The sequence below is a fragment of the Botrytis deweyae genome, assembly GCF_014898535.1.
Source record: "Botrytis deweyae strain B1 chromosome Unknown BDEW_001, whole genome shotgun sequence".
Lineage (NCBI taxonomy): Eukaryota > Fungi > Ascomycota > Leotiomycetes > Helotiales > Sclerotiniaceae > Botrytis > Botrytis deweyae.
Genome location: NW_024066208.1, coordinates 877,786 through 899,786, shown reverse-complemented (window position 1 = coordinate 899,786; position 22,001 = coordinate 877,786). Strand labels below are relative to the sequence as shown.

The window sequence follows — 22,001 nt, the reverse complement described above, 5'->3', positions numbered from 1 at the left end:
TCGATTGCGCTACCACCTCGGCAATGCAACATACAGGTTGCATAGTCTCAGCTTTTGATCCCTTAACAAATATCACAGCAGTATGAACCATAGTACTATATTGACTTCACCATCCTCATCGTGATAACAATACTACACCTAGCTAGAACAATCATGGATATAGGTGGAAGGTAGTGAGAAATGGATTCGTTGGAGGAAGACAAAGCACTGACGATTGCTTAAATCTGACCCCGAAAACCAAGACAAATCAACCCAATTTCTCACCCAAGATTGATACTAGACTGAAACTAGCACCCTCGATCAATCCGATGCGAAAAGTCTCACAGCAGATATAAGTGGCTCAAGCGACTCAGTAGCATCCATTGTGATGAATGGATGGCAGTGCGACTCATCTGGTTCATGAGCATAAAAGCCGACAATGAGTACTTGTGAGAAGACTGTTACCACAATTCTATGGAACAGATGCAGGGAAGGCAAAGATGTTGGAGCAATAGCTCACAAGATGTCAATATCCACTATGACGGACCGAGCAACTGCATCGTCTATCGATTCAAAGAACCAGGAGTTAATGTTCTCTCCGCGGCTTGGAAATATCCAGCTTGAAGATAGATCGGTGGAAAGCTATTAGGGTATCATACTGGGAAGCGAACTGCGCCAGCTATGAGAAGATCGAGAGACTCTTAAGTCCACGGCAAATGCTGGAACGAAAGTCAAGAAAATTCGGATCGAAGACCGAGACCCGGTTGGGAATGTAGCAGATGCTGAGCTACGAGCCCACGAGAAACCCAGTTATCCATGTGGATGGGAATGAAGTCAATGATGCTCACAAACTTGCATTGTCATTTATAAACGATGTTTAGAGGCATGTAAAGCATGAACAAAATATGTTCGACCCGAGCAATGATTGTTCGGGACAAGGTTAGGGGAAAGGATTCATTCGAATGAACCAGTCACTTTGTTTCGCCCGATACCTCCACAAGCATGAACGCACATGCTGGGTAGCTAGAGGTATCTTTCGAACTATCTTTCGAACTATCTTTCGAACTATCTTTCGAACTATCTTTCGAACTATCTTTCGAACTATCATCCACGAGCAAGCACACCATCAGAAAGCATCTCTAATTATCGGTCTCTATCTTCATCTTGTGCTGCATCCGGTGAATACCCCTCTCGCCGACGCAGAAATCGGATTCTGAAGTCAATAGCTTCTGAAACAATTTCGAAAATAAGATGAACTCATTCCCATACCATCCCACATTCCGCAAACTTTCTCAAATCATTGACAAACATCGTCTGAAGGATTCTGAAATTGAATAGTTCATTGTATGCTTTCAAAAGTTTAGAAATCTCGGAGAGTCGAGATATACCTACGTATCTGAGTATGTTTCAACAGATCTTTTCGAGTTCGAAAATACCAAGCACTTGATCATGTAAAAGAGACAAAATTAGCAATCAACACAATTTTCAAGAAGTGGTAATACAAATAAATGAAACTATTAATTCCCATGTAAATAATAATCCCAAATCTAGAATCTCTCGCTAAGGGGACATGCTCCCCAAGTCAAGTCTATAAGAACGCCGTGCCTTCTATTTTTATCCCTTTACCCAATGCCCATTGCGCCGGTGGCCCGCTGACCCAAAAATCTGGTATAATGTCTATACCATGCCCATATATGTCAATAAAATACACCGCGAATAAATAACAACACATTCTGATCAAGCCTCGGCCTTCTGCTCCTGGGCCTCTTTGGTGGACTCCTTTCTAATTGCGATATCCTTTGATAATTTCGACGTAGGAGCCTTGACAACTTCTTTCTGTGTATTTTCGATACCTCCGGCCATCTCACCCTCTACTCGTCTGTTCAAAAAACTTAAATAAGTTTGCCATCCAATCGCAATTACCCCAGCGAATATGCTTCTATGTTCTTGTGGAATCCATGCGAAACTGATTGCTGTGACCGCGGGCCATAGTTTAATACTGTTCATCATACTGGTTGGAACAGTCCTCTTCACACGCTCGACGACATCCGGTAAACTGTCTCCAGACAAAAGTGATTGCATGCCGAAGAAATACGTATTAAATATAGGAGTAAAGAACATTTGATTGACACCGACTTTCGTAGCGAGGGAAATGGCTTTCGAGGAGTAGTTAAAGTTGTTGGAGAGAAACATAAACCTTTGAATAGTTAGATACTTTCCTCACGCCTTCTCCATTGCAGAGGGATTGAACAAGGAGACAAACCATTTGTAAGACGGAATACTGCTTCCCATGCTGATAAACAATGCCCTCAACGTACGCTTCCAATCATAATCATCTCCGCAGATGCTTTGCGCCGACAGGTCCCCAAGGAAATATATTACCAACGAACTGCAGAATTGTGTAGTATAAGGACGCTTCCGTTGCGATCGACCGTATGCCTGAAATGATCGAGTCAAAGGACCAAGTCGTTGCCATATTGGCACATTCGCGATAGTCGCAGGAATAGGAATCGCAGTGCCATTCGGAGAGCTCTCTGGGGAGGGATTCGAATGAGGTACAGGGGTAGAGTTGTTGGAGTTGTGTCTCTTCGAAGTGAAGTTTATTTGTTTCCGATGACTTGGAAAATATGGACGTCGCAGCACAGCGCGACCAGTTGTTTGAATAGCAAAGAGTGTCATGATTAATATTAGTTTTTATCGCGTTAACATGTTTCGAATAAAATATGTTGTGCAAAGCAAGATTTTGGAGATTAGATGAATTGTTTTGTATCGTGAACGTCGGGAAATGACAACGGTAATAAAACGGAAACGGGTAAGGCTAGATTTTTTGTGCACGCGACGAATCATATCAATGAATGTTGCAGATCTCAGAGCACGCAATGACCAGGGGTCATTTCTATTTTAGGAAATGATCATTCTTGGCATTTTAAGGGAGACGAGACGAGACGACATCCATTTGATTTGATAAAGCAAGCAATTCACAATTTCACCTATAAACTCCATACAAATTCGTTTAGAAAGGGTCTTTGATAACTTAAGCGACTCTCTTTTAATCCGGTTTTGCTTCGTTAGATAAGACTTGAAATAGTCAAGTATTCGAAACAGTATAATGTGGTTATGTCCTCCTGATAAGGTCAGCTGGAAAGATTTTCGCTCATGATGATGGAATGATTCCTCAGTGTAAGCTCAATGCTCTAGCCAATGGCACTACTGGGCCTTGGCCACTTAGCACATGCCGATCTTGATGCAAGTCATTGGTCTCACAGAAGAATACATGTCTGTATTTCATGTCAAGCTGAATGGTCATTCTTTTCGATTGGCGAAAGACTGAACAAAATGCTACGCAGCTTTGGATTGTTCTTCATGTGAGTGATCTTGTGTATCCATTTTGGGTCTATACAGATTCTGGTAATGACGTATCCAACTATTCATTTATTGAGATATCTCCACAGATAGTGAACTAGGATATAAAGATAACATACTCCATGCTCATACTTCTCTAGACTCCAACCGAGATCGCTTACTACATAACGCTACTAGATGTAAGCGATTTATTAACGACTGTGCTCTTTATGGGGAGAATTCGTTCTACGATAGACGAACCCCGCAAATTAGTCTCAAAATTCTGAAAAGACTTTAAGCTATTTGTTTGAACAAACCCTAAGCCGGTTAGTCGTCGCATGTATTAATGTTCTTCATCATAAACTACTCTCAATCCTTCTTAGATCATGAAAGAAAAACTATCTGAATTATTAAAGTCCATCTGTTATCAAGCAATTTCTTCTTGCAGGTGAATTCGTCAGTCATGGAATCATTTCCTAAAAAAAAAAAAAAAAAAAAAAAAAAAGTGGCCGTGACACATACAAATGGAATAAGCATGTAGATTGGGGAAATCCTGATGGTTTGGTATTAACTAGGAAGGATTTCTTCAGTAATCTACGGGTTAAATCTTCTCCCCACAAAATTTGACGGTTAAAATGCATGATTGGAATTTGGAAAAATGTCGAAAGAAAATGTGCACACGGAGAAAGGAATTTACAGCCTGAAAAAATAATATTCAGTTAGCAAGATCACCCGTCGATATATGAATGTAAATGTACACATAACAATAATAAGAAAAGCTTCAAGTTAGATTATCGTTGTCGTATTGTTGCAATTGAAGGAAGGACTAATGCTATTGAGATGAGTCTTTGGGGTGACGAAGTTTGTCGAGTGAATGAGTAGTTATTGTATAAATCTATTGAGGGGAGGAATGGATCTTGCAAAGCTTATCATACTCAGGTTCATTTCTGGGTTCACTTGCATGTGAGGAGTCCCATGAATATGAACACAGATATCAATTAAGTCCATTTTAAATACCAGGATTACGAATTTGAATGTTGGGCGATAGACGTTTTGGTTCTATCATTTGAAGAGCTGAAAGCTCATTAATACACACTGTAATGCTAGAGATTGAGCTGAAGTAAGCGATATTCATACATCTGGAAAATATTTTACAGGTTCAGAAGAGATAAGACGTGAGAAATTTCGAGGAGGTGAAGAATCAACTAGTGGGATCACTCGCTCTTGCAAAAGGCTAACTTCATTTCAATCATTAAAAGAGGTTTCGCGAAGACTATTGGTCAATCGTTAACGAGACTAAGGGGGGATTTCCAGATCACCAAGCTAGCACTAGCGCATGCCAAAGTCTATAAGTATCTCCATTCCCCCCCCCTTTCAAAATTTTCTCAAGGTCCAAGGATAGAGGAGGAGAAGGAGATGGGAATGAAGATGAAGGACGACAATACCAACGATCGATCGGATATCTAGGTTGCAGGGCACAGCAGGTAGTCGTATCTGTGCAGGTCAAATGCAACTTGGTGGAGGGCGATACTACGAGCGACGAATGACGAACGACCGAAGAATAACGAACGATCGAAGAATAACGAACGACCGAAGAACGAGCGAACGATCGAGCATCTAGGTTGCAAGGCAGCAGGTAGTCGTACTTGTGCAGGTCAAATGCAATTTGGTGTAGGACGATACGAAGAATAGCGAGCGAACGAACGAACGAACGAACGGGCAAACGAACGAACGAAAGAACGAACAAACGAACGAGAAAACGAGCGAACAATCGAACGAACCGGATGTGGGGATCGTAGGCTATCGCCAGGGGGTTGACCTCCCCCGGCAAGTTTTATGAATGCCGAGCGTTTTAATTAACATCGGATGATGAAACTTGGAACCCCTCAGTATTACACTGTCTCTGAGGTGGGTCTCATTGTACTCCTGGGCTTGACCTGGGATATGAAGAGGCTATATTTAAACTTCTTGATCTAAAAAAAATTGTCTCGAGTTGTGATTTTGGTGATGCGATGTGTCTAAAGTGTGATTCGTTTCAATTCGAATAATTTCTAATCGCTTAGATCTCGCCTAGAAGATGATCATCATGTACTAGATATATCTAGGTATCAATAGTACAAACTTAAAATCGACCACTGAATTTGTCCTATCGCTTCTTATTCTCTCTTTAATGTTAAGCCATGTCATTTCACTAATCATTGACGTTGGAATTTTTAGTACCAGCTCTGCATCTCCACTAAACACTTGATCATTTTGACTTTCCAGTGAATCGATGGAATCGAAAATTCATAGATTCGAGATTTAGATCAGTCATGAAACTCTTCACAACGCAATTCTTGATGTGGAAACCCATAAAAGAAGGCCATCAGTTCTCTTCGCGCAATGATACTTTATGTGATCATTAATACATAATATTACTTGTTTAGTGATGGAGAGAAGAAGATATTTTTCCCGAATCACATCTGTCTTTTCATCTGGTCCCGAAAAGTCAATTTCCAAGTCTATCGCCACTTGCGTGTTCCGATTACCATGAGTATAACGCCGCTTTCTCCGCGATTTCCAATAGCTGTTCTTATCGAGAATGCTGTCTGCCAAGTATTAGCTCAAACTAAAAAAGCTTGTATGGGTGACGTGGATCGGCAATGCCACGCTAAATTAGGGATTCTCGCGTAAATCTTGTGGACTAGATTGGAACATCAGATTTGGGAAAGCGTAATCGAAAGAGCCTGTTGAATTATTTCATTAGTTCTGTCTGGGAATCAGGGTTTCTTTACTGAATGCTTCTCTGATATCTGTTCATGCTCTAAAATCAGCGATTGGACCAACAATAATGTTGGGGGTGAGGGGAAAAACTACAAACTAAGTTATCAAAACTGGCATCCCTCACTAACAGTTGGGTGACTTCTTTTAAACTTTCAAGACGGATCTCATCTTCCCTATTCGGATGAGGACACAAAGTTAGTTATTGGATAGAAAACCACACAGCGTCCGGAAAGCAAAGAACGACCTGTCCGTTTGCCCCGCGTCTTGAAAATACAATTGAACTGGGGCGCATAACATTGGTTACATCTTTCGTTGAAAGTCGACAGTCCAGATGCAATCTCCACTGAGATGAAGGCACTAGTCCAGATGCTTTTAGTGCACCACTGAAGCGATAAGTTCACCTGGAGATTCCATCATTTCCACGAACTGAAGTGGCAATAACTTCACACTACTATACTTGTATAATTAAAATCGGGCGCCTGCTTCTTCTTCGCAATCAATGAAGTTGGTCAGCTCAGGATAAAATGCCGATTTTTCAAGATCGGAGCTCTAGCTTAATTCTGTAATACACTGAAGTTCTTACATCCCACGCCATCGCAAGTTCGTCAAAGTTCTTCCGAGTCATGGAGTAACTTTTGTTTGTCATGTATCCATCTTTTTCCCAATTGCTCTTCTTAAACTGGAACTTTACGAAGATTTGTAAACAAGGATAATTATAAGGGCAGAGACTCTTGAAATATTTATCCAATATCGGGAGCATAGCTGAAGCAACAAAAAGGATGAAAGAGACAACTATAGCAGCAGACAGAGAAGTACGATGAGAGAGACTTTAATTCACGGAAGCTGTTTTAAAGTACTCCGGCGATTGCAATGTCTATCATTCTCATGAAATATGATCTTCAAGAATTCCAAAATAGGATCAGGGTGAAGATGCCACCTTTATTCTACACAGAGGTACGGCAAGATCTGTACTAGATTCACTAGACATAGTACCTCAAGATTCGAGGAACGGAGGGAGATTCTCAGAACACTAATGGGTAGAAAATACACAACGGATATAGTGATATGTAGTATGATATTTGACAAAATAGCCGGAGATGGAAGCCGTATGCGTCGGTAAGGTTAATGATTTTTATTGGCATAGAATTCAGGCTTGGAGTGAGCACGGGTACGACACAGGGGTGTGTGAACGCCTAAGCTCGTTTTAGCGCTGCTTACACAATTGATTTCACATCATTACCAATCTATCTCCACCCCGCATTGCGTTCCCAGTAATCAGATCGGGTCATTCACCAGATCCAAAAAAGACCCTGAACACATTATATATAATTTTTGCTGTATACCCTTTTGCTACCTACTAACATCTGCTGAGTCTAACTTTAAGAATTCTGTTGATCTGCTACTTTCTGGGTATTTCTTTCTGCACCTTATGCGCGTTCTTTATCGAGCTACAACTCTACTAAAAGTCTGCCACCAATATAGCAACATATTTCAACCTACCTGTCCAGCTTCAATCTCTTCAACCTCAAGTATGTCGACTTCAAGCTCCACTCTTGCACCGGTGATATCCGTTTGCCATGGTGGTGGTCCTATGCCCGTTATGAACGACCCTGGCCATGCCGAACTCATAAAGTCCATGAGCACTCGCGTTCCAGAAATACTTGGCATTTCACCCAACTCCTCTACTTCGAATCCTCCAAAGGCTATTGTATTAGTTACTGCGCATTGGACCGAGACACGTCCTCATATAAGCAGCGCTCAGCATCATGATTTATATTATGATTACTCTGGATTTCCATCGGAAACATATAAATTAAAGTACCCTGCACCCGGAAGTCCAGAAGTAGCGAAGGGGGTTTTTGAGCTATTGGATGGGGCAGGACTAAAACCAGTATTGGATGAGAAAAGAGGTTTGATTACTGAATGCCATCATTTTGATTCATGTTACTGACCACCAATCTCCAAAAAGGCTGGGACCACGGCGTATTCATTCCCCTCCTCCTGATTGCTCCCAAAGCGCAGATCCCCATCGTGCAAGTCTCCGTTCTACGATCGAATTCTCCTGCACAACACTATGCTATGGGCCAGGCTTTGGCACCTTTGCGCTCTCGCGGAATCGCCATTCTTGGTAGTGGCATGCCGACATTTCACAACCTTCGTCTCATGTTCTCTGGTGTCATGAATACTCCTGCATACAAAGCACGTAATGAAGAATGGTCATATCGGTTGACAGAAACACTGAAAATAGCCGATGCTGAAGAACGCGGTAAAAAGCTAGAAGATTGGAGGCAATGGACCGGTGCTGAGGATGCGCATCCTGAAAGAGGACAAGAACATTTTCTGCCATTGATTGTATGCGCGGGCGCTGGAGGCAATGAACCGGGAAAGGGATGGGCAGATCAAGCTATGGGTTCTCCGCAGTGGACATATTATTGGGATTGAGGATATCTGTCATGTAGCGTTCTTGTGAACATGACCGGGTAATTGAGGCGTGAGGCGATATTTTATACCATGTGGATAATTTAGGAGATTAATAGGATGAATGGCGCATGACATCCGCATATCATAACTTTCAAGACGATTCTGTCAACCCAAACTTTTAAGAACATATATTGTTTATGATGAACATCACAAAACTGGTATACCACACAAGTAACAGTCCCATCAGACTATTATCTCTTCAAGTTTATAACTCGCTTACCCTAAACGTTATCAAGCAGGCTTCAAAAAGGAATCACAGCACATGAGCTCCAGGAACCTTATGCTTGAAAAATGCTTTAATTCTAGCACTAAGAAAATAAAAAATTAAAGTGAGCAGAATGAGATAAGTTGGAAGTCGCACGGTACATGAGGCCAAGATCTGAAAGCAAGAAAGCAAGAACAGCGCTGCCGGAAATCAAGAGCATAAATATGGAATTGACGACAGTTCAAACGAGACTAAGACAGCTATGCAATCAGATCAAGGGATCATTCAAGCTCAATCCATCATCGGGTACTACTACACGACCCCGCAGGTGCGCCAGCAGAGACAATCGCATATTCAATACAGCCCTTTTGCCAAATTATCGTTTGTCGCGAAGCATGCCATTCATACGGATTACTCGCGTCCACTGTCATATTTTCAAACTTCCATTTGGAAATAGTCCCACATCCGCCAAGTTGGTTCAAGAGTCCGTTGGCGTGAAGATAATCACAGCCATTGTCAAGCTTGCTTGCATCCCATTATAGTCCCGGATGTTGAATTCGTCTAAGATTAACCTTGTATTGTGTGTAACAGGCGAAAGTCTCTGCCATTTCATCGCCAAAATAGAGATAGAAGTCCTAAAGCTAGGGAGAATAAAGTTCACTCTGAGTACGAGCGTATTGTTCAGCTAAAGAGTGTGAATAATTGATAGAATTGGAGAATTGTTTCAATTCGATAATGAAAGGCAAATCAATCAAGTTGAATACACGTACCTGATATCTAAACTATTCTGACACCGTGTCTATTCTCCATTTCAACTACGACGGCCAATACACAGTACTCATAGCTTTTGTCTCAGTACACGAGTGAGTATCATAGCTCTACCAATACGCTAGATTTCTCATCCTCATTCCTTGGCTGTTGAAGTATTGAAACAGACGACAACATATTAACATAACAATATGGAGAGATTTGGCAATGAGACATAATAGGCATTCATCGTCGACTCGAGAGCTCACAATAGCACTGGTACAGTGAATCTTCAGGTAGAATTTGTGTGAGCAGGAAGAAGTTCTGTTCGAGGAATGCCATTCCCGTAACAGTGAAAATGGGCGTACCCCGACAGTGGCGATGTAGAGCGTGTGAGATGAGTGAGATAAATGAAGAAAGGGATTTGAAGGAACGCAGACAGCATCATTATGGTATGATATTGAATTGTGTTATAAGTCACCTTTTATACTGCAAAAGTTTCCCTTCCCCTTGCTTTCAGTTTTGCTGTCACGATTTTTGAGAATCAAATGGCATGAAAATCAACGAATCTAACATTGGCAGGCTGGCTCAGTAGTTCGCCCCGGAGTTGCAATTTTTCACATCATCGTTTCGATCTAGTTGACTCAAATGCCTTACCGAAACGTGTGTATGCTATGCGTATGTAGTATCCTTACCATACGCCCCCCAAAACAACCATACAAGCTATATCAATACTAGCTTTTCATGTGATCGAGAAACTAACCCATATTTTCTCTTTTGCTTACGGCTCTGCATCACTCGAATCCCTCATAAGGAAAAGCCGAGACAAAAATTTCCTTTTCCCTCACCCCATAATAGTCGGCTCTCTGAGCGGCCGACTATTACTCCAATTCGATGCTAATCATCTTCATGGTCACATCCCACAGTAGCAGTCGCACCATCTCGAACGCAGGTCAAGCAAAGTCCAAATTTTTCACACAAAAATTTCAATTGCCGAACCGGCCCTGCTTTGTATGGCCATGAAGGTGTATGAAAGTTCGAATGACAACATCTACCGCTTGCCGTCTCATGGATTGGATCAGGCATACTCTCCACCAAATTTATCGCTTTGGAGAGGGAGACATCATGTAGCTTTTTTGGCCAAATTTTATATTTCTCCAGTGATTTCAGGTATGGATATGTATATCGGTAAGTGAAATCACAGCCGTGATCACATTTCCCTGAATCCATTTCTTCTAAGAGCACTTGACAAAATTCCGACCTTGCGTAGCTCCTCTGTGCTTCGAGTAGACCTTTACATTAAAGAATCAGTCAAGGACCCAAAATCATCGGTGAGATACTTACAAAATACCCTCCAGCTCATTGCAGATTCAACTTCATCGCACGCAAGATCGAGGTAAGAACCGTGATAGTTGAGTACCAAAGCTTTTGTAATTTCCTTGAACGCTCGTGTATCTCGAAAAAGATACGCCGCCGCAACAAGACGCATTTGATCACTCGGATCTTTGGCACCAATCCGGAGCAAAACCTCGCTGGCAAATTTCACGGCACCGAGAAAATCGTATTTGTCCGCTACAATAGCAACCTCCAGAACTTGACTCGCAGTAATGCTTCTAGCAATCTCATTATGTTGGTGATGAATAATGGCAAGTATGGTTTCCAAAGCAGCTGCATTATCTGCAGGAAGTTCTATCTCTTTGGGACCATCCCGATGGAGCAAATCTTGGCCTTCCTGCCATTCCCATTTGAACATGGCGTAGAAAGGCTTCGAAGCTACCTTGAGAAATAATGAATGAACGCGAAATCTCTTCATCTCTGGCCCAACAACTAAAATTATGTCGTCATCGGGAGCAAAGTTGACAATCGCGCTTGTAGTTCCGTCTCCTTGGTGCTCCATGATTGTTTCAATTCAGCTGTATCAATTTTGATTAAATCACAACCAGTTTTCTGCTTCGTCTTTGGTTGTTTCCGCACGATAACATGTGAAGAAGTTCAAGCTTGAAGTAAGGTTACTGTGTGAACAAGGATATTCACTTCAAAGGAATGACTTCACTTCAATGGCTGCTGTATTAAAGGGATTAAGCGAATGCAAAAGAGACTAGCTCTTTCAGTAGTGCCTATATAAGGCCTATTACTTTTCTACATAGCTAGTTCTTTAGATAGAATACAATTAGATGTTTAGGACCTACGAATACGTGGGTCGTCTTCCGTATCCTTCTCGAACCAACAGTTACAATGGATGTTATCTTTTGAATGTTTGATTAGATAGTATAATACATAATAGTCATTTATAGTAACAAATGAAAACCCGAGAAACAAATCTCCATGACTGTCTCTACTTGGGAGAAAAAAGAGGCCAAAACTAATCACCTTAATAAATTCTATAATAAATCTATTGATAATAAAAGTATACAAGTTATTGAGATTGAAAAAATTCTTGAATAATCTTCATTCTATGAAATTATTTAAAAGGCTTTGCTAGTGGTCAATTGTGGCCTGTTCTTTCTCCTACAAAGAGGCTGTCAGTCAGCATATTGGATTTTCAGATGTCTGGTATCACAGAATCACCTCCGCTAATTAACAAAAATAAGAGCAACATACTTTTACCTTCTCCTTTGGAAAAATCATAGTATCCCCAGTGCTCCCAATGGGTACATTTCATACTTTTCTTTTTTCAAGACTCATCCCAACTCGCTATTCCGGAAAGGTCATTAGATTCTCCATCATCTAGTCCATCAATAGACTGCAAAGTACCAATCAACACCAACGAAGCTTTGAAATTTAAAACCAATCCAAACTATCCCATCACAAATCTTTATTTTATATCACCCAATCTAATCAATCTACATTCTACTCAATCATATCTATATCACTCCACCCACCCATTAGAAGCACTGCCGAGATCACAGACCCATAACATATTTGCGATATCTAGCGAACTCAATGATATCTTCCTGAAAGCTAACCCTCGATATTCCACTGCAAAATGCATAGGCGGGTCCTCGAGCGCTCAAATGCGAATCACGCTGTGTCTTTTACAAATCGATACATGAATTCCTGATAGATTCGCTTCTGCGTATCCAGAGTACTCCTCGCACTGTTAAGTATTTCGCTTACCTACATATAACATCACTAGGACTTTCTCTTATTCTACTCAACCTAATCTAGTTTAACAATTTAAACATCACCATATCCTAGTCGAGCTCCGGTCATTGTGATTCTCCCAATCTCGCAGCATCTTCCTACCCCTTTTCACAATGCCACAATTTACACTACCGACAATCTTCGAATCTATCCACAAGCATCTTCATGTCTCCTAACCTTCTCCATCATCATCACAGCAAAAAGCGAATGTCAAGTTAATAACTCTTCTCTAGATACCTACTCGAGAATTATTATTCACTCACCACACCTTCTCCCCTCTCAATTCATACACCACCATCACACCATTCAAGTAAACAATATCAAAAACCCTCAAACATAAATGACCCCCAACCCCCAACAAACACCACGACACACATATCAACATCTAAAAGCATACCTTCCCCAACCCAACCCAACCCCAAACCCAAACCCAAACCCAAACCCAAACAACTCGTGAACCTAACAAATACCAGAAAAGCACAATATACAACCTATCCACACAAACGATAATCAAATCACACCTCATCTCATCTCATCTCATCTCATATCAACAAACCCTCTACATCCCATCCTAAAAACAATTATCAATACCTACCCAGTAATCTAGTAACCTAGATATATAAACAATCAACCCCAACAATCACAAACTATCAACCCCAACACTCACAAACAACCCCCTACAAACCCCTACAAACATCCGTGAAAATAACTCAACTCAGATATATACACCAATTCCATTTTTCACCAAGCTATAATACAATACAATACATTACAATACAAATAGCTAGATAGATAGGTAGGTAATGATGAATATTTTAGCACTACCCACCCTACTCAGCTTGAGCACTAAGCATCTTGTGCGGCTTGAGGAAATACGGTTGGTTTACTTTAGTTCAGTTTGCCATGCCATGCCATGCTATGCCATGCCATGCTGCTATGTAACCCATCTATCTCAAAGATGAAAATTTATGTCAAATCATTTGTTGATATTTCGCTTTTTTACCCCTCATTCTTTCGGGTAGTATCGTAGCATCGTATGAGCGGTTGAAGAAGAATACAAATATCAGTATCGACATATATCTTAGACCTCCGCACAACGCACTTGCGTTGATCAAATGACCTATCTCTTCTATTCACATCCCTCTAGTAGAAGCAAAATTAGCACATGAATATAATTTCATATCATATCGTATCATTCATCTAATCTGATCTAATCTAAACCATCCTATTTTTGTATCAGTAATGGTATGACCAGTTTGTCAGTATCCTCCCTATCTACCGTTCCTCCACCACAACTTGCAATATCATAGCACTTCTCTCCATCCTAAGCCCTCTCCCTCCACAACTATTAGTACATCCTCAAACACCCATCTAAGCACCGTAAACCTTGAATCTGTCCTCGATAGGCTTGAAGGTCTTCTCTCCAGCTTCGGCAACAGGAGTACCGAAAACAAGTTGGGCGTTGAGTTCCCAGTCAGCTGGAATGTTCCATCTAGAAGATTCAATGTTAGTCATGTATTCATTTCAATCCCTCTTTATAGCGTCTTCATCTTCATCTTCATCTCCATGTTACTCTTCCTCCACCCCCACACCCGAATTACCCCAGAGAGAAATAAAAGAAAAAACTTACTCAGAAGCAACCTTGGAATCAATCAATGGAGAATAATGTTGCAAGTTTGCGCCCAATCCCTCGGCTTCCAAAGCAACCCAGATGGCATATTGAGTCATAGCATCACTTTGACTAGCCCAAATGGGGAATTTGTCTGCGTAGGTAGCGAATGCGGATTGCATTTCAGAGACCACCTTTCTATCATCGAAGAAAAGGACCTATTGATTCTCGTATTAGTTTGTGTTTTCTTTCCTATACCAAGATGACAGATCAAAGATTCAAAGATGAAATTCTCCAATAATGGAATGACAGAATGACAAAAAAAAAACAAAAAAAAAAAAACATACAGTTCCATAACCAGCTCTAAATCCATCAATTCTCTTGGCCGTTCCCTCAAACTGATCCGCAGGAACAACACCCTTCAAAACCTCCTTGGTAATATCCCAAAGCTTCTCATGCTCAGCCTTGAGCAACAAAACAGCTCTCGTGCTTTGCGAGTTGAACGAGGAAGGAACGTGCAGGATTGATTGCTCGACGATCTCTTGGATCTTGCTATCTGGGATGGTAGATTTGTTGCTGAGAGCGTAGATGGTACGACGAGCCTTGAGGAGATTGAGGAATTGGGTTGATGGAGACATGGTTGGTGATTTGTGTGGTGTGGTGTAGGTAGTAGATACGTGTATGTGTATGTGTATGTGTATGTGTATAAAAATCGAGAACTGGTTGCGAGATACAAGTTGTCAAGTGCGAATAGAGAAAGTGAAAAACAAAAAGCCTCCAGAACGGAGAAATCAAGCCTCTTATACCTCCAACATTCGACCCAAACCGACGTTGCGAAAGTTAAAACCCGGCCCGCTCTGGGCCCCGCTCACTGAAAAGAGACACACTGACAGAACACCATTCACGCCCGCTCCACTCTTTCCCATCCCATCAAGAATCGCGATCCCCAATCTCATGTCGCCATTGCAAATCCCACATCCAGATCCAAAATCCCACCAATAAAACCCCCCCCAAAGGGAGATGTCTAATAACCATGTTTTATTTTCCAATGCTTATCTTAGCCAGTATCAATCAATCGATCAATCCCGTGATTCACCTATCTACCTAGTAGTTATTGCTTCTTCCACTGACACACACAGTAAACACGTACCTACCTAGCATCCCACCTAATAAACTCAATCCACATACCTGCTTCCCCCCTTCCTCTCGGCTCCCTTCCCCATCAAATTCGCATGATATCTAATCTCTCACCAAGCTTCGACCCTCCCGGCTCCACAAAATAGTCAAGATTTCTAAGGATTCCATAATTGATGAACCGCTGACATATCCATTATAAACTTTGTAGTGGGGCGGATCTGAGTGCGGCGCGCTTCTTTCTGCTATTGATGGAATTGCTGCGGATAAGCGGGGTACGGTACTGATTGCGGATGCTCGTACGTACAGGCGCATGGTGTCGATGAATGCACGAAAAATATTGAGACAATTGTTACATTCACGATTCATCACACTCGAAGAATATGATTATGATTATGATTTTTATATCTTTTCATTTATAAGCTATCTGTATGGCATAGTATCCCATACACTTCTTTTCACAGAAGTATCTACTTGCTGTCTTGCATTCACTATCCCATCATGTAGCTCCCAACAAGGTAATCCCAATTGCTTGGATTGTTCCTTTGCTGTTGTTCTCATTTCCCATTTCGCCATTCTGAACGCCGCTCAACACCCTATTGACAACCAAAATTTACCCAGTCAATATCCTATATGCAAAATGTGTAGCCAAAGAATCCCCCCATTCATTGCATAAAAGCAAGACAGCTCTCCACCCATTGAACATGCGTATAATACAGTCCAAATATGGCAAACGATATCGAAAGTCCACTGCGTATTTACAATCCTTGTTTCATTCGCATCGTAATCCCATCTTTGGTAATTGAAGACCCCAGACTCAAGGAAGAAAGGAAGGAACAATAAAGTGAAATCAATCACCAAGTCTCGGCAATATATTGCCCAGCTTCATTCTTCAACTTCCAGAAATTCTTTGCTTCTTCCCTATCCAAATTGCCCTTCTCCATGGCAACATCTACAAGAGCTTCTTCAACACCTTCACCCATTCCTTTACTGCTACCACAAACGAAAACTCGACCATCTAAAGCATTGATGATGAACCAGACCAAATCTCCTTGATGTCTAACTTCGTCTTGAACATATTTGCCCTTTTGCTTACTACCTGGTCTTCGACTCTGAACAACTTTCTTGACTTCTGATTCATGAACACCCCATTCACCCGAATACAGTTCATCCAGAAGAGAATCTCTGACTCCTTGAAGAACCCAAACTTTGTTGGCGCAATTAGCATTCTTGAGACGGCGTTGGACAAATCCTCGGAAAGGTGCAACTCCTACACCTGCACCAATCAAAAGCATAGGTCCGTCTGAAACGAATTCTCTAGCCAAAGGATTTGCCATTAATCCTTTGAACATTGGGATTCGGATGTTAACCTTTTCTCCTCTCTTTTCAGCTTCAATGAATTTTCTTGCTTGTCGCTCAAAGAATCCTGATCCCAGACCAATTCGATTTCCATCTTTCCAGTGATTAGTTTCGTGGACAGTGACTGCAATTTCGATGAGTCGGCTACATCCTTCAACTGGTACACAATTCTCTTGGGGATCATTGGACATTGAATAGAATCGAGGTCTCAATGTTTCGAGTTCCGAGAGAAGATGATCGAGAGGTGGTTTACTGGAAGGGAAAGCGTGAAGAAGTTGAGGGATGGTGATGTGTGGACCAGTTCTAAAATCGCAGAATGCACCTTGTCCTTCTCCAGAACACAAATATAACAAAACCTTCTTCTCTTCTGGATCGGTAGCATATTCGGCAAGGATTCGTAAGATCTTTTTGTTTGGAGGATATGATTGAATGTCAGAACACCAGGTCAATAAATCGCGTCTGGTTGTGATTAATTCTCTTGGCTTATCGTCTCCCCAAATTGTAGGCCATCTGCCAGAATGTGTCTTCAATAGAATCTTTCGGTCGCGAAGATGTCTTGGAATAGATAACAAATCCATCATTTCTTCCACCATTGATTCTTCATTTGGTGCCATGACACCAATTGCACCACCAACCTTGAAATCAACGCCACCTTCCTCAGGATAATCGGTAACATCCAAATCGAAGTGATATGTTCTCTTTTCAGCACCAGGCTTAGTCAATTCTCTAGCGTTGAAAATTCTCGCGGAATAGACCTCGTAAGGTGGATGTGGTTGAACGAACGAGGGTGGTTGAACTTTGGTGTCGACATCTAACTTGGCATGATGTGGTGTGAAGTCAATTGAATCATTTTCCATACCAATTCCTGAATTCTTGTGGGAGATAGCATTTTGGATGTATGCCGCATCTGCGACGTCCATAGAAGGCTCGACGGTAATTGCTCCTCTGTTCTCATTGACATCCAAGGATTGCATACCCTTGACAATATCCAAGGCCTTTTCCTTGTCCAAAGGGAGAATCTCCATGTTTTTCTTTGGCAGATCTGGCAGACTTGTCAATCGTGTAGGAATGGTTTCGATCTTCAATGCCAAACTCCTGTAGGCATCGTTGTCTGGTAATCTTGGTCTTTCGTAGGTAAGGCCATCAGTTTTGGTAATGGCCATACAGCAGCCTCCACCACAACATTTTTCCACCAATTTCGTACCCGCATTTCCGATAATTCTTTGCATATCGGTAGCATTTTGTGAAATAAGTACCGTCGAAGCCCGACGACGGCGGGGTTCAATTTCTTCGGGTTCGAGGTCTGAAGAGGAAGAGGACGAGTAGGTGAGAGCTGGAACCTGGGATACCTGGGAGCGGGGTGATTCAGGCTGTGGCTCTTGTGGTATACAATGAGATGTAGTGGCCATTCTGACAACTTGAGGACGCGACATTATTCGAAGTAGAATCGATGAACGACGGATCATATACTAATTGTACGAGTATGAGTGCCGAAAAATCGTTGAAAATCCGGAGGGGGAAGGCAAAGCCAAACTTGTTGATTGTGTGTCAATCCAACTTTTGAGTTTGATAAGTGATTCCACAATGGAATGGTATGATGTAAGAAGTGATCTAATAGATTGTTGATGTTCTTTAAATAATAAGTATTGGCGTAATGCTTGTGTGCTGAGAACTTGAGTGATTATATTATTGCTGCAGTAGATTTCCTGTTTATTCGACTTGATCAAATATTATGGTGAATATATCAAATGAAAGAATTATGGTGAATTCTGGGTGATGTGGATAGAATTCCCTTTTTAATAAAGTTTTTCTCCGAAGAGACAAATGGAATCTTTGGTGGCGGAATGACTTGGAACTTTATTTTGTATTCTTGACTTGAAGCCTCGGCCGACACCGGGATTGAGATGGAGATGGAGATTGATCAACCGTAACAAGCGTAATATAAACTATATAAATTATATAAATACGGAGTATTGAGATCAAGCTTTTGGATATATACCTAGTAGACTGTAGTATATAAATGTGGAGGAACAATATTTAACAGACAAGCACACCAGCACAAGGAATTTGATTGTGTAAGATTCGAAATGATGACGGATCTGATATCAAATGATTACTACAGTACTGACTAGGAGGTATGTATCATCATCATCATCATCATCATCATCATCAAGCATCAAGCATCAAGCATCAAAGCAATATATTACTATCCACGAGTAGGTCACGAGTAGGTCACGAGTAGGTCACGAGTAGCTACAACTCAATCTGGTTTGAATCTCCTTTTTATTGATTCTATCGTGTGCTCTGTACAATACATACATCATCATTGAACATGTCTGTCTCGCCAAGAAAACACACAAGCAATGGCCTCAGGATGATCAAACATTGAGCTCATCTTCCTTCCCTGGCCACATCTGTACGTCGATTTTCTGTTGTACTTTATCATCTTATATCCATATATAGTCAATATCTCCCTCACCCACTCCTACTCCCACTCTTCACATCAATACCTGCCTAGGTAGGTACTTGCATCAGATGTACTAGGTCTTTCCCTTCACAACGATACTCACTTGCTTTAGCATCACGAGAAACCCAACATCGTCAATCAATCATTCAGAGAAGAAGAAATAAACCATCTCTCAGCTGGCACATGCTTTGCCTACCTACATAACCGTTCTTCAATCCCGACAAACATCGTAAAGATCGACTCTCTTGTTACTAAAAACTATGATTCGGGTCCTGTTCAAACTCAATTGAAGTCAGGAACCAACCGTTTTAGGAACTGCTAGGATAAGAGAATACCCGCTTTTCGTAATCTACTTGCCATTCGAAGTTAGGATATCCAGACAAGGGAAATCGTCCCTGTCATAGACCTTGTCATAGACTTGTCATGGACCCCAGTCGATTCACTTATCTGATCCGAAAGGTCGAGGGCTACGAGGGCTAGAATGGTGAGACTCGGTAAATGCTCTGGGTAGATGGAAGAATGACCTGACGGTAAGGTGATACGGCAAGAAAGGAGGTAAAGAACAGTATTCAGCGCGGGTATAGAAGGGCTTGGACTACAGAGACTAGGAATTTAACGGTACTGATACTGATAATAGGGAAGTTATGAGACTGCCAACAAGCACGATGGCATCTCGATCCGAATAGCCTTTCGCCCTTCGTTTTCGCATTCGGGTTAGCCGGTTCCAAAGCCGGACTATTTCCACGGAGAAATACACTATCCCTTGACATTGTTTCCTGATTAACCCATGGTCTTCTTGTACAATCCACTTATCACATTCAGAATTTCACAAAATCACAAGCAAATCATTTTGAGGAGTCTGGTCTACTTCGATCTATCCCAAAGCCAAAAATGAAGTCGGCTTCACGTAACCCTACCTACAACTTGCAACGATTTCAACCCAACCATTCGGAACCCTAATACCCAGATCCGAGACATGCTCATCTAAATTTACACATATTTACTTTTAAGATACGGGGGACTTTCGATCTGATAACTTTAAATCATTTCGTTTAATTTATATGTACAACAAAAAGTAGAATAAATTACAAATGATTAATGAATCAAGGAATCAAGGAAATACGTGGAGACTCACGTATGGGTGACATTCCGGTGACATACCAATTCTCAACATTCCAGGATTCCTCCACCAGGTTCGACGGGGCATCAAAAGCAACAAGGAATAAAATCTGATTAGATGAATCTGATTAGATTATGTGAACCCCAGTTCGCCGAATCCGACATGATCCCTTTGTTGAGAAATTATCCCAAGACATGGAAGCGAATCTTTTTCCTGGTTCAAGCTTTGTACCATTGGGATTTACCTTTTTATCAGATCGTGTGGATCTCACGCCATCTGATAAGTGGACAACATTTTCCTCTGCATATCCACAGGCTTTCTACTCCGTACACGTATAAGGTGTGTACTAAGAGTTTCTTGCATTAGCTTTTTGCTTGTATTCTTCTATGGATCATGTACTGCATAGAGAAGGTAGTCAAAATGGCAAAAGGAAAGGCGACACGGAATATTCTTGTTTTCGTGTCCAGCTGCTTATACCCATTATCGCATGTGGATTTCATGATGCGCCCAAGCATTTGCATACCAGGATATGGCAATCGCGAACCAGAGTTTGAAAATTGCGACTTTGATGTACAGATGATGAATGTCAATACATAAATGGGGAATTGTGGGAAAGGATTCGGTAAGCTTATCAGATCGAATGATGGAAAGGGGTTGCGAGAACGGAGATTAGATTAATCTGATAAATTGTGGTGAGATGCGTGGATCTGATCTGATTAGACAAGAAGACAGCTAAGACAAAGAAATGTGGTTGATGGGATGAACAATGTGAGTGGACAACAAAAGAAGACACGTGATTTGTAAAGGGGTGGTTTTGGAGTTTTCATTCCATCCACGTTACTCTTTCCGTCGCACCGGAAATTGCGACATCTTGAATGCAAGGAGATGAACATTTTCAGAAAATCATTGGAAATAGTTTTACAAAGTGAATTCAATTCACCCTCGCTCTTCTTGCAGTCCAAAAGGACTCGACTCAAGGCGTTTGAAATCGGGACAGATCCTATTCTTCCAGACGTGTTCTATTCTTTTTGACAGCAGCAGCTAGTCTCTCCTCAACACCTTCACGGAAGTTACGGCTCAAATCTAGACGTGGATACCGCTATTTACCGAAGAATTGGCACGAAAATCTTCTTCGGAACTGCTGACATGGCTAGAGATACTCCACTGCCATTGTGCTCTGTAGATCTCCTGCAATATCCATATCCCCGGTGGTTTGGGAACCCTTTGTTTTACCTATTTTCTTCTCTGTTTTCCATCTCTATTCTCTTTCTTCTTTCATATTCTCCTCGATTCTTCTAGAAAAATTCGCGGATCTTTATGTTGATCGTGCTTGATATATCCATTTTCATGTGATCAACCCTGCTTAAGTGCAAAGTCCAAAGTGCTTGGTGTGGGAACTCTCCAGGCTCACAAACATTGGGGCTTGAATGGCATGAAAAGAAAGGTCTTTGAGTCTATGTTCTTCACACCGGAATGCTCAATTCATCCTACGAGTTCATTGATCTCAGTTCCTGTTGTGGGTGCGCTCTAATTTTCGAGATGTGATTTTTTGATTTACGTTCAGAATTATGGATTTGACACAACGAGGAATTGTGTTAATACCTAGATAACCTACAATCACCGCATCTTCAATTTATTTACAAACCTAGCG

The 22,001-nt window shown here is 41.4% G+C and overlaps 5 protein-coding genes across 5 annotated transcripts; 1 reads left to right on the top strand and 4 right to left on the bottom strand.

Moving 5' to 3' along the window:
• Positions 1-1,716: 1,716 nt before the first annotated feature.
• On the bottom strand, positions 1,717-2,658 carry EAE98_000255 (uncharacterized protein; the record flags this gene model as incomplete). The annotated part of the gene is made up of 2 exons (XM_038947873.1): positions 1,717-2,176; positions 2,243-2,658. The coding sequence occupies 2 exons, from the start codon at positions 2,656-2,658 to the stop codon at positions 1,717-1,719; spliced, it is 876 nt and encodes a 291-aa protein (XP_038815550.1).
• A 4,855-nt stretch (positions 2,659-7,513) lies between these two features.
• On the top strand, positions 7,514-9,453 carry EAE98_000254 (uncharacterized protein; the record flags this gene model as incomplete). Its single annotated transcript, XM_038947872.1, has 2 exons — positions 7,514-7,994; positions 8,054-9,453. 2 exons carry the CDS (start codon positions 7,514-7,516, stop codon positions 8,524-8,526), a joined length of 954 nt encoding a protein of 317 aa, XP_038815549.1. The 3' UTR covers positions 8,527-9,453.
• Positions 9,454-10,414: 961 nt separating this feature from the next.
• EAE98_000253 (uncharacterized protein) lies at positions 10,415-11,414 on the bottom strand (the record flags this gene model as incomplete). Its single annotated transcript, XM_038947871.1, has 2 exons — positions 10,415-10,809; positions 10,862-11,414. The coding sequence occupies 2 exons, from the start codon at positions 11,412-11,414 to the stop codon at positions 10,415-10,417; spliced, it is 948 nt and encodes a 315-aa protein (XP_038815548.1).
• Positions 11,415-13,831: 2,417 nt separating this feature from the next.
• On the bottom strand, positions 13,832-15,120 carry EAE98_000252 (uncharacterized protein). Its single transcript, XM_038947870.1, has 3 exons — positions 14,618-15,120; positions 14,292-14,488; positions 13,832-14,153 (listed from the first exon to the last, which is right to left on the bottom strand). The coding sequence occupies exons 1-3, from the start codon at positions 14,906-14,908 to the stop codon at positions 14,033-14,035; spliced, it is 609 nt and encodes a 202-aa protein (XP_038815547.1). The 5' UTR covers positions 14,909-15,120; the 3' UTR covers positions 13,832-14,032.
• A 1,138-nt stretch (positions 15,121-16,258) lies between these two features.
• On the bottom strand, positions 16,259-18,196 carry EAE98_000251 (uncharacterized protein; the record flags this gene model as incomplete). The annotated part of the gene is made up of 1 exon (XM_038947869.1): positions 16,259-18,196. One exon carries the CDS (start codon positions 18,194-18,196, stop codon positions 16,259-16,261), a length of 1,938 nt encoding a protein of 645 aa, XP_038815546.1.
• Positions 18,197-22,001: the final 3,805 nt, after the last annotated feature.